Here is a 13,018-nt window from a genome sequence, read left to right on the forward strand (position 1 = left end):
TAGTGTGAGATAAAATGGCTAGAATGTTAAACTTTGTCCAGGGATGCCTGGGTCGAATCCCTGTTCAGCTAGAAAGCTTGCTTGGAGTCTGACAACGCAAAGTTTAGAGTAGCTGTTTGTGATTACATCTGTGTGCTGCTCTTCCTCAAAGGAACTCAGGGCAGTATATCTTGTCCCTCCCTTCACATTAGCTGTCCTTGGGCATGTGGGGGATTTTATTATTATTTAGTTAGTTAGCTATTAATTGTATTTATATACCACCTTTCTGCCATGGTGCCCACTGCACTTTTACAATTATAAAATACTAAAACAAATTAATGGCATAAAATATAAAACATCAGGTTCCTCTCAAGATGGCTGGTCTTTTCAGGAGCTGAGGGCACAATCTCCCTAGCTTGGGCTTCCTTACTTCTGCCTTCCCTCAGGGCACACAGGTCTTTCTTAAGCTGCCCCTGGGAAGGTGAGGGAAGGGGCTGGTCCAGCCTTTTTTTACTACTACTACTACTACTACTACTACTACTACTACTACTATTCCGTAGGCAGCCAAGGATAGGCCCAAAAGGATGTTATATTGTTCTTGCCAGTTTATTTTTTAATTATTCTGATTTTATGATTATGTTTTTTAATTATTAGAAACAGTTTAATGCTATTTTAAACAAGAGTTCATTTTTTAATTGTATCTGTTTATACTTACTCATTTATGTATTATATGCTTTTATTTTTGATAGGTTTTTAATTGTATGTGTCTTTTATCTGGAAGCCGCCGTGAGTTCCAATTTGGAAAAACGGCGGGGTATAAATAAAGTTAATAATAATAATGATAATAATATTACCTGCCCTTCACCCAGAGGTCCCAGGGCTGGTTACAACAATTTTAAAATATTGTATGTTTTTATCCCATCATTCCTCCAAAGAATTCAGGGTTCCTCCCACTTTATCCTCAAAACAATCCTATGAGGCATGATTTGCTGAGATTGTGACTGACTCAAAGTCACCCTTTCGCCTTTGTGGCTGAGAAAAGGTTTGATTCCAGGCCTCTCTGATCTAACAACACTCTGACTGTGGCACTGCACTGGGAGCTACTTCAGAAGATGACTCAGAGGTTTGAGCGAGCCCTACACATAGAGCCAGGACGCTGACACCACATCTTGTGGACGACTCAACCAAATGGAGCGTATACGTAAGACTGAATCGCATGATCAGTACCTGGACTCTATCTGCAGAATCAACGGTGCCATTTTGGCTTCTATGTGCGAAGGTCTCATTCGCATGAAATGTCCCCTCATGGATGAGGGGCCAGATTGCATATTTAAGTCTGAAGCAGTGGTTCCCAAACTTTTTTTTTCACATGGACCACTTGAAAACTGCTGATGGAATTGGTGGACCACTTAATGATCTTTCCGTCTGTTGTAGCAACTGTATTACGCGGCGATAGATGCATCAGAGCTTGGAAAAGTTACTTTTTTGAACTACAGCTCCCATCAGCCTAATCCAGTGGCCATGTTGCCTAGGGCTGATGGGAGTTGTAGTTCAAAAAAGTAACTTTTCCAAGCTCTGTAATGTATGATATTTAATAGCATGCTTGTTGCTTCTTTTATTTCTTAGCCAGGTCTAAAGAAGCGGTGGGAAAGTGAGGGGGCCTAGCCAGGTCAAGATTTGTTTTACTTTAAAGAGGTGGGGCCAAGAGGGAGGAAGAGCGTGGCTTGAGGTGGAAAGCATGGGGACAAGTGCTTGGGCCTGTTGCCAAAAATGACAGCTCCAGCTTGCTTTCCTCTTCCCCCTTCCCCATAACATATAGCTTAGTTCATGCCTTGACATTGTCACACTGTAGCCCTCCTTCAGGGTTCCCGGTCACGGAGGACTGGAAACATGTTCAGCTGAACACGTTTACAAGCTCCCTTCAGAACTTGCCACTCAAAGCAGAGCTGTTGTGCACAGCCGCAGACCCTCTATGTCCTTTGGTTAGATACAGAGATATAGATACAGATCCTGTTCAGGCACAATGCCTGAAGAGGGCTTGTGCGTTCCTGTTCCTGCACTACTATATAATTGGCTGCTGCTCACACAGCAGAGAAGCACAGACTGTAGTTGTGTCAAGACCTGAGGTTTATTGGACTACGCATGGAATGTAGCTCACTGGTAGAGCATCTGCCTTGCCTTCAGAAGGTCCCAGTTTTCATCCCCAGTGTTTCCAGCTAAGGCAAGGAATGTCTTCTGTCAAAAGCCTTGGAGAGCCACTGCCAGGCAGTGTGGACAATGCTGAGCTGGATGGATCAATGGTCTGACTCATTATAAGGCAGCGTCCTATGTTCCTAATGCAGGTGGGTGAGGGAACTTTGCACAGAGTGACCATTTTTTATTGCATGAATCTCCACTATCAGTAGTTTAGGACGCCATGGGAATGAGACCATATGCCTTGCCTCCTTTACTTGGATATGTTTCCAACATTTACCATTGGAATTGGAACATGATATGCCCTGCAGGTTTGCAGGTGGCAAGTGGTTGCTGAGTTAAAATACAGGGTTGTATCCAACACTAGTCTTACTCAGAGTTAGTCACATCCATTCATTTCAATGGGTCTAGTTTGAGTAGGACTAAGGATGGATACAGTCCCCCACCCAAAATGTACCAAACACTCTGAGATTTTTTTTTAAGCAGCTTACAAAATAAATAAATATATATATTATCATGCAGTAAGATCTGTGGCAATTCTAAGCTCCATTTCAAGCTAACAGTGACTGTTCTAGAACAAATTAGGCCAATGCCCATGACATGGAAATGCATGAGGGGGAAGGGGTTTCCCTGGCCTTTCCATTCAATGCTGGGGGATAGAGGGAACACAGCCAACATGGTGCAGGTTTGCAGTTCCTGAACAGATGGCCATCCATGATGACATCATCACCCTGCATCCACATTCATGGACAACTATCCACTCAATAATTGTGTAGCTGCTTGGTGCCATATGCACTGAAGCAACCCTCACCTCTGTCTTGCAGCCCTGAAAGCAAAGGTTGGGAAGGCCCCTTCCTCTCTATCACCCAGGGCCAGCACCAGGCATGACTGAGCCCTTGGGCACCAGCTTGCCCTGGGCCTGAAGTGTCATAAGGCCAAAGACCCCTGCCCGATACAGGCAGCACTGGGCTTAAATAGGCCCACCTGCCCCAGTTACTTGTTGTGTCAGTGTGCATGCTCTGTGTGCTGTGCATGCACGCCTACCCAAGATGGTGGCAGGGGTGTCAACCCCTTATGGATGCTCCTGCCACCATCTTAGGTGATGGCAGACATGTGCATCATGCAGTGCACGGGGCGTGCATGCTGATGTGACAGGTAGGTTGGGCGGGTGGACTTATTTAACCCATGTGCCACCTGTACTGGCGGGGGTGCCTGGGAGCTCCCATGAGCTCCTGCTGTGCGATCTGCAGCAGTGTCGAGTCGCTGAGCTCCACAACCCAACATTGCTGCAGATCACTGAGCAGGAGCTTCACCCTCCCACCCTAAGGAGGGGCTCCTCTGGGCCACAGGGGCCTTTCGCCAGAGCCCAGTTTGGCTGCTCGCTGGCACCAGGCCTGCTATCACCACACCATGGCTGGTGATGGTTTTACCCTGTGAACCACCTCTGGCAATCAACAAAGATGTCTGGTGGAATCAAGAAGGGGAAATCCTTCTCCCCTTTATATTACATGAGTGGATTTGCCTATCTCTGTTTCCCATTTGCATAATTTGGCCAGTAGAATGTGGTCTCTCCCCACCCTTAGTATTTACATAGTTAGTTCTCCACAAATATCGTTTCCAGGATAAGAAGCCTGTTAGATAGGCAGGCATTATTATTCCCATTTGCATACATGAGACTGAGGCAGAGAAAGAGTGGCTTGCCTAAGACAACTCATTGAGTTCAGAGTTGAGTGGGAAAGGAAAGTTGGGGATTTCCCTATTCGCAGCTCATAACTTTTACACTATGCTGCAAGGATAAGCAAGAGCATGATACAATATGCCATAACTTTTACTGTGTGTTTTTTTTAAAAAAAAATCTTTAAAAGGATAGTAAAGTAACAGCAGTAGCCATTTGCAAGGGAAATGTTCGTTCACAGTGTTCCAATCAAGGGCAAACGTAAAAACAGACTTACTGGCCAATTCTCTCTGGAGCCAAGAAACTCTCCGTGTGGCTCTCTTTCCTCTGCTACATTTCATTCTGTTTATTTCTTTTGTTCAACAGACTGGAAAGACTACGATGGCAGAGGGCCTAGGCACAGGGGACAGATTGAGGCTTTGGAGCGTTTGCTGCAGCAGGTTAGAGCGTCTCGTCAGAGTTACAGTTGCCGAGGTAAGGATAAAGTATCCATGTGGTAGGGCACCAGGCGAAGTCTCAGTGGCGCCTGTAATTTTAGCAGCCTTCTATCTGGGTCATACCTTCTCATTCATCAGGAAAAAGAAAGATATTAATATTGGCCCATCTGGAATCACTTTAGTAGACTATCTCGCTCTTGCCTCTCCACAACTAGCAACACGGCAAACATTTGAAAACAAGCTTTCGCCGAAGCATTCCTATCTCTCTCTGTCTCCCTGCCCAGTGCATTGTTTGAAAGCACTAACAGCAATTAAAATGTTTACATATTGTTTAGATACTTCTTTGCAAGTATACATAATAGACTATATCAGAGCTGGCACCATGTTTTGATGGGCCCTTGGCTGCCCAGTGGCTCTGCTTTGTGCCTCTACGGCATGTGAAAAAAAGAAGACATTGCCCCTGAGCTTGTACAAAGTGCTCCCTTACTATTGCATATCCACAGCCAGCTACTCACAATCATGGAGGTAGGTGGACAGGAACCCCCAGGGCAACCACTCGCTTTAACTTCCACAGCACTTCCTGCAGGTTTGAAGTGAGTTAATGCCTAGCTGTAGCGTCTATTCTGCTTGCTCTTGTGCAGGGAAGATCATGCCCCACATGCACACACTAGCAGGGAAGATGCCATCAGGGTTCAATGGTGGGTACTTTTTGGTACTTTTCTGGGTCTGGCTCCACCCATTACTGATGCCGGATGTGGTTTTTTAACTTACACTGTTATAGTTTGGATGGAATGAAAACAGCTTGGCTGGCGCCAACAGGCAGGTGCTTTAAATTCTCTAGGAAGCAATTCCAACTTGTAATGAAAAAGAGGCACCCTAATGAGTGCAGAAGAAACAAAACTGCTGTATTTTCAATGAAGCAGTCTCCCCCATTTCTCCAGACGCAGAGAGAGTTTAAACCTCAGCAAGTTCTCTGTTCTTCATTTGCAGGAGACAGACTGTGCCGCCGATAGCATGATAACCAGGGAAGCAGCTTGAGAGACCTTGAAAAGCCCATGTTCTCTATGAGCTCTTGAAATATGATTTAAAATAATAATAATAATCCCCTCCCCAGTAGAATCTCTTGTTGAAATTATGGCTTTGTGGCAAAGCAACTTGCCCCCACCATTTTTTTAAGAAAAGGAGAAATCAAATTGTTATTACACAAAGTGGATTGTCCTTCCCACACACACAACTGGCTTGGTCATTTCAATCCCAGGTTGGATGAGACTTGAATTCACTGAAGAAAAACGGATTCTTTGGCAGATTCTGCACAAGGAACCTTTGATTCTTTTGTGTGCAAATATACAACAATAGACTATCAAAGGTCTGCATGCTCCTTTCTTGTAACTATGGCAACATACACTCAATGCAAAAATGCCCTTTCAAAAGGAAAAGAGATGTTGCATGAAAATAAACGCATTCCCCCTCTAATTAGGGTCCATGTAAGCCTTCTGGCTTATACGGCATTTTGAAAGTGGATGTGGCAGATCTTAGCTTCGCTCCCCCACCCAAAAGTAGCCTACTGTGGAGCATTCTTCTTTTTGGTGCTCTTTATGATACTTTTCTGGCCCCTGTTGCAGTGATACAAGCACTCTTTGTGGTAGGCATATGTGGAAATGTTATGTGAGCACGAAGACCAATCTCTGGAGTAAAAATCAGCATTCTGAAAAATGGGCTCATCCCACATAACAAAGAAGCAGTGATAATGGTTGGGTGAGAAATGTGTGCATTCTCTTTACTCAGGCAGGGGTGGGGAACCTTTTTCAGCCTGAGACCGCAGTCCTTTCTGGGCACCTTTTCCCATTTCCATTTTGATCAGAATCCTCTGACATCCTTACATGCTACCAAAAAGGAGGAAATGAATCACACACACACAGAAAGAGAAGAGGCAATAGAATGTAGACTTGCATAAAATTTGTGCGTGCTATGTGTGCATATGTATAGATGCACATTTAGGGCTCATCTACACAGGGTTTTATTGTGTGTCTGGTGCTACTTGCATCTCCTTTTCATTTGCATGGTTCACATGACGTTACTGGTTAACAGAAGCTATCACATAGTTTCCCCCCTGTAAATCCGTACTAACCCAATCCTCTGATAATCTGAAATGGGAAGGAAAAAAGTCTTCACTCCATATCTCTAGGGCTTGCAGACACTTTGCTCTGATGCTTTTAGGTGGATGTGTCAATCGTTCCCCTCTCCACGCCTCCTCCCTCCTCCTCCCTTCTTTCGATTTCCACTTCTCTCTCCCGTTCTGCAAACTTCTTTTATGTTGCTCCAAACGGTACATTTACTTTCTTTTTTCCCCTAACTTGTGCAGAACAGCATAACACTGCTCAAACAAAGATTTGTATTTCAGCTGTATTGTACCAGTGAAAATACAAATAATCACACTTCTGGTTTGTTTGTTTTTAAATGAAACTTACTGGTAGAACAAACTGAGCATGCTCGGTTGCCAGGTAAACAGAGGGAGTGGAAATGTTAAATTAGAGGGTGTGGTCTTTAGGAAACTGTGTAATTGATGCTTCCCCTCAAGTGTGACTAGAAAACACCGTGTTTTCAGCTGGCGTTGAGTCCTTATTGTAGACGGTGCAAACAGAAAACAGAGGTAAAAACAGCATCTTTAGCATGAAGTTATGCTCCTGTGTGGATAAGCCCTTGGAAATAGTGACTATAATTTAAACAGAAATACAGTAGATCTCACCATAGCAAGGAAGACTGTGACCTGGTGACCTTTGTGCCTCCTTAGACTGCTCTCCCAGTGCTAAGTGTTGATGGACAACTTCAAGGTCTCCTCTGCTTTCCCTTCTTATGGTTCTTTAAACTAGACAGGACAGCCCGTAAAACAGATGGCTGTCCTCTTAAAGTAGGGCACACGTCCGCCCTAAGCAAAGATCCCTCCAGCTCCTGTATTAACATAACAAAACATATATAGCAATGGGGAGGATCCCTACTGTTTTGTCTTTTAACATTTAGTTCTGCATTGAATGAGAGCAGCAGGCTAGTCAAGGTGGTGTTGCTGCTCAATTTAACTTTCAACACAGAATTCCCTGATTTTGCAATCCAAGGGACATACCAGTAGCAGATGGTGTGGTGGGGCAGAGACTCTTATCTGACCTCCCGGCAGGTGAGTCACTGCAGCTTACAGAGGGGGAAAGGGTGATGCAGTAGGGAGGGCACTATAGTGCAAACATACCAGCAGGAGCACTGCATTGGCTTCATTGGCATGTCTGCACTGTGCTGACCTCATTGCCCCCTTGCACCACCACCACCCCAGTGAGCAGGAGTGACTCATCTGCTGGGAAGTCAGGTAAGCTTCTCCACCCCACTGCACTATCCACTACTCAGACATACCTGCACCACAGACTATAGAAACTAGCTTAATGTGTTCATTTTCTCTCCTCAGAGGACCCTAGGAACTCTAGTTCTGTACACCGTCCAAGCAGGAGTGCAGTGAAACAATTTTCACTGGCTGGGGCAGAGACAAAAATTGTGCGGGGGAAAGGGTTAGCACATCAGTCACTATGAAAGAGGATATGGGGGGAAAGGTTTCATAGGTAATGACAAAATAAATCCCAATTCATGCATTTAATTAGGAATTATGACTTATGAAGAAAAGCAAATCAATTTAAACACTAAGTAACAGTGACTAGGAAGTAAATTTATACTGTGCAAATCATCCTACCATAATGATCTGAACTGTTAATAAAGTCTAATGCACTGTGATTTCTCTGCAAACTTGCAGAGTTTGAATGCCTTCAAATATGTTACTTTCAAAGGCCAAGATTACTAAGTTTGCTTTTTTCTGATGAAGCATTGAATGCCTGTATGGTATCAGCACATGTGTCAAAGTTGAGAATGAATTTTCACACACAACTGTAGATGCAGATGCACCAAAGGTGAGTCCTGCAGCATACAAAATGTACATGCATGGAAAGTCTTCCTTGTATAGGTCCAATGTTTTAGGAAGCTCGTGAACTAACTACCCTGGTCTTCTGTGCCATGCAAGGAAAGCAATTAAGAGAGGTTTCACTTTAAAAATTAAATTAATACCTATAAACATCGCTTTTCATAGGGAAATGGTTGACAGCATATCACATAGAAACTATGCATCTGTCTGAATTACAGGTGCTAGAATTAACTGTACAAGCACGCAATCTCTGTTCTACGGAAAGGCCCTGGGCCTGCCAGCTAACACTGCTTCTGATGGCTCTAGTAGCAAATGTCACATTACCTATTTATCTAAAACTGTTGCAAGTAAGGCTCTAGCCACGTTATACTCCTAAAAAGCATTTTGAAATGGAACCATCTTGAAAGGATTGGAAGGACATATTTTTCAACTTTTTTAACAAACTAGGGAAGAAATGCCTTCCAGATATGCACACACACATATTCCAGTATTCCAGTTCCTCTTTGCCTGGGCTAAGTTAGCAAGGTCTCATTCCTTGGAGAGCCAGCTCATTCACCTCTGTGCTTATTCTCAGGTCCTACCCTGGTCTAGGCTAGGCTGCTGCACAGTCTAGGCCCAAAAGCTTAGGCACATCCACCAGATGCACTAATAACACCCACCACTTACAGAGGTTGGCTGAGCACTACACGGAAGGGGGAGATGCTCTGCAGTGCATAACAATACTATCCTTCCTGCCTTTCCTTCCTCCAACTGCAAACTCTTAGGTTTGCCACCTCCCTCCCCCATCCATCAAGATTTGTGTTCACTTCATTCACACTTGTAACTCTTATATTTGCTGTGTTCACATTCCTATGGTAACTTTGCCCTGCCCCCCTTTTTGGATGCCTAGACTGTATTTCTAAAAGCTCAACTGAAGTTTTAAGTTACTGCAACGCTAGAACTTTGGGGAGTGAAGGAAAATTTCATTTGGGGGGCAGAATTATCATTTGGGGGGCAACATTCTCATTTGCCCCTCTGTCACTACACCCCTGTGACCAAGCATCATTTTGGGGACCAAAATCATGGCACGGGCCCCCTCCTGGCACACATACTATGGTCTCTCATCCCTTACATACTATCTCAGGAAACATGAAAGAAAAGTTTCTATTTTAATTCTGAAGTTACACCACAGCCCACACTGGGGCTTTTCTACCATGCCCCAACCCCAACCCCTGTTGCTATTTTCAGGCCCAGCTCCAGCTGAGGGCCAGGTGGGACACTGGCTGGGGTCCCAGGAGCTCAGAGGGTTCCCTCACTACCCCTAGTCCAAGGAGGGAAGGATGGCGAAAGAAGGTGAGCAAGCAATGGAAAGAAGGAGACTGACAAGGTGGCAGGTGGTGGTCCAGCCATGCTGTGCTCAAAGCCGTGTGTGTGTGTGAAGGACAGGGAAAGAAAGCAAGTGAGCACACATCAGCCCAGCTGCTTTAGGAATGTGAACGGGTGGGCAGTGCCCTGAGCAACCCACAGAGCTGCTTTGTGGGAGGCCTCAACATTGCTACCACGAGATCTCCTTTCCTCCAGGCTATGGTGGTGATGCAAAGGAGGGTAGGCAGGCAAGACTGGGCAGAAAGTGGGTGGCAGCAGGCAGTAGCCTGTGCAAGCTGTGGAGCAAGTTCATGGGAGGCCTCAGCATTGGTACCGTGCAGCATCCCTTTCCTCCAGGCTGTGGGGGGCACCCATCTGGGGTGTCAATGCAGCCCGCCTCCCCACCCCTATCAGAGAAGCTTCCCCAGCACTTTGCAGCAGTGGAGGAGGGAGGAGATGGCAGGGAGCAGCTCAGGCAAGCTGCAGAAAAACAGTCCTGACAGGCCAGTCTAAAGGGGAGAGGGGAAAGTGAGGGGAGACTTAGCCAGGTCTAAAGGGGAAGGGGGAAGCCTAGAGACTTAGCCAGATGTAAAAGGGAGGTGGGAAAGAAATGGCCTAGCCAGATCTAGAAGGGGACAGTGGGGGGCTTACACGGGTCTAAAGGGGAAGGGGGAATTAGCCAGGTTAAGATTTGTTTTACTTGAAAGGGGTGGGGCCAAGAGGGAGGAGGAGTGTGGTTTGAGAAGGAATGCAAGGGGACAATGATCCCAATGACAGCCTGTGCCCAAGGTCCCCCAGAAACCTAGAGACAGCCCTGGCTATTTTTGTTCAACATTCATAATCAGCCTGAAGGAAAGTCCTATTTGCTGACTACTTTGTAATTTTTTGTTTGGTTCTAACAGAGGTATTATCCTCTTGGTGTTTTGGTTTTGATACTCCAATGGACCAACAAAGCTGCAAAGTTTTTATAAATTGACCAATTCATTTTAAACTTTATTTTTCTGACTTTTCTGATTACAAAATCATAAATTATCCCACCCACCCCCATCAATTACTCTTGCATGGTCACACTATAGACAAAAATGGTTAAATGGCTTAACTGTTCTTGTCATTTGTTAGAAGTCTTTCATTTCAGAAGAAATTCAGGAAGATTAAGGCCACCATCTTCTGGCGCTGACTTTGCTAACCTCTGCCATTTCTTCAAAAGTCAGATAAAACAAATTTTTCACAGATAGAATCAGGTATGTTTTTTAGACCCCAAGCCAGGATCTTTGAGAAAACATTAATCAGATACTGTCGTGGGCAGTGGGGGGTGGGGGGGTCGCCAAAGTGGTGCCTGCAGGTACCATTGCACCAACAATGCACAAGAGTATTTGTTCTTTCCGCTCACTTTCTGTTGGTACTGGTTTGACCTCTCCTACATCACACATGGCCCCTTAAACATGCTGACACTTGACTGAATGCCAGAACTGGACACCTAGCCTCCCTTCATTTCTGAACAGAGGCGAGGTACAAAGAGCTTTTCTCTATGAGCAAGTGTAGTGATGGTTGAAGTAGGTGCCCTTTTTCCCTTTGGTAGGGTGAGGGTTGATGGGATATGGATCCACAGTACTTTCTTTTTCTGCTGTTTTTGAATTGGCAGCCAGTTTTTGTGTTATGTCACGTCCTCATGGCAGCCATTTTCTGACTGTCGCCATGGGACTTCCTCACAATTTCAAATGTGCCCACTGACCTAAAAAACCCTGTAGCATTACCCCCTCTTGCTCTTCGTAAGTCTCCTTCTGAATGTGATGGTGCTAATGACAATTTTACCCAACTACCTGTTGAAAGCATTAGACTGGAGTCATGTTAATGCACTCAGCACCTTTTCTTCATCATCGATTGCCACAGATACAGGCTCAATATTGAAATAATTTTCAACTTATTTTTGTTCATCTACTTCCCTACTTAGTGTATTGCCTGAGCCAGGCTGCAGAAAAGCCTTGTTTGCTTTCAAAAACTGGAATATTATTTGGTATCCTTTAGCTTCTTTTAATTTGCTCCGTTGAATCTCTATCTGCTTGCTTAGTATTTATAGCCAGACACAGTAGTATAGGCTAGGGATGGGTGAGAATTTCAATTCAGTTTGCATTTCAAGCAGAATTCATCAAATTTGCACTTTCCAAAACAGTATGAGAACCGAAAAACAGCCATCCTTCAAAATTCATATTTATTAGAATTTTGGGATGCAGTTTGCCAACTCAACAATATTTACAAAAATGCATATATTGGGGAAAGTGTGCAAAAAATGAATATATGAGTGCAAATAACAGGCAAAAAGGCATGATGTGATGAGAAATAGTTTGCACAAATGTGTTCCTTTGTCAACACAGCCTACAAAAATGTGTTTATTTGGAGAAATTTGCACTAAAATGGTGGAGAATTTTCATTTAAAAAAAAAACATTTGCAGATTGTTGCAGAAATGTAGAGAACTGAATTTAACATTGGAAAGATCAGAAAACTGAGAGAACCGAAATTGACAGATATTTCCATCCCTAGTATAGGTTGCCATCCTACATGCTTACCTGGGAGTATTACTCACTCGTTTCAATGGGGGATTGCTTCTGAGTAGACATGTATAGGATTGCACAGATGTTTTGGGCCTATAAAGCCTACCAGCAGCACTCTCTGTCACTGCCCTGGGTTCATTGTGCCAGCTGGTTTTAGATCTTTACCCCTCCAACCAGCCCTCCCTCCTTCCTGCCTATATACAAGGAACTTGAGACTGTTCGTTCTTATGGGAGCATGTCATATCAGCTCTGTTTGGGCATTGCCCTTCACGCAGTTACAATTGGGGGAGAGCAGGGGTGTACTTCTTGGCCCCACCCACTCTGCCATGTCCTTGCCACCTGGTCCACACACTTCTCATGTGTTCTGAGGGTAACTTCGGAAGCAGAGAAACTGCTGCAAGTGTGTGGGCTCCCTGCACAATTTACGACTGATATAAAGTTGGCCCTTGAAGGCAATAATGTAAATAAGCATGTTCGGTGATGGCTGGTGCCATTTGAGCTGGTTGGGTGGAATGCAGTGAGCCCAAACAGTAGGTGAAGCCAAAGCCAATGAGAGGCAGAGCCAACTAATTCTAGTTTTGTTCCCATCCCACCCTGCTGACCACTACAAGAGCAACACTGAGACTAAGGAGGAGAAATGGGACAGCCAGGGCCACCCCCTGGGCTGGCTGTAAGTAGAAAGACAGGCAGGAAGGTGCTGGCTGAAGTTGGTGGGGCTACATTAACTGAAATAGACCAGCTTCCCCGGGGAATGTTGCAAGGAAAACCTTGACAACATTGGCATGCAGACTGCGTTTAAGAGGCTTTGCAAATAGATCTACTGTTGCTTTAGAATTTACTTTGTAATTGCCGGTATCCCTGGGGAGAGATGTTTGATTTCCGAAGTTT

At 44.7% G+C, this 13,018-nt stretch overlaps 1 protein-coding gene across 1 annotated transcript in view; it reads left to right on the forward strand.

Moving 5' to 3' along the window:
* ANKFN1 (ankyrin repeat and fibronectin type III domain containing 1) overlaps positions 1-13,018 on the forward strand; it is a 275,663-nt gene that overhangs the window by 189,162 nt on the left and 73,483 nt on the right. Inside the window, exon 9 of the mRNA XM_061615322.1 lies at positions 4,214-4,321. Within this exon, the coding sequence (XP_061471306.1) occupies positions 4,214-4,321 (108 nt within the window). The remainder of the gene's footprint in view (positions 1-4,213; positions 4,322-13,018) is intronic.

This window comes from Rhineura floridana, chromosome 3, assembly GCF_030035675.1.
Source record: "Rhineura floridana isolate rRhiFlo1 chromosome 3, rRhiFlo1.hap2, whole genome shotgun sequence".
NCBI lineage: Eukaryota > Metazoa > Chordata > Lepidosauria > Squamata > Rhineuridae > Rhineura > Rhineura floridana.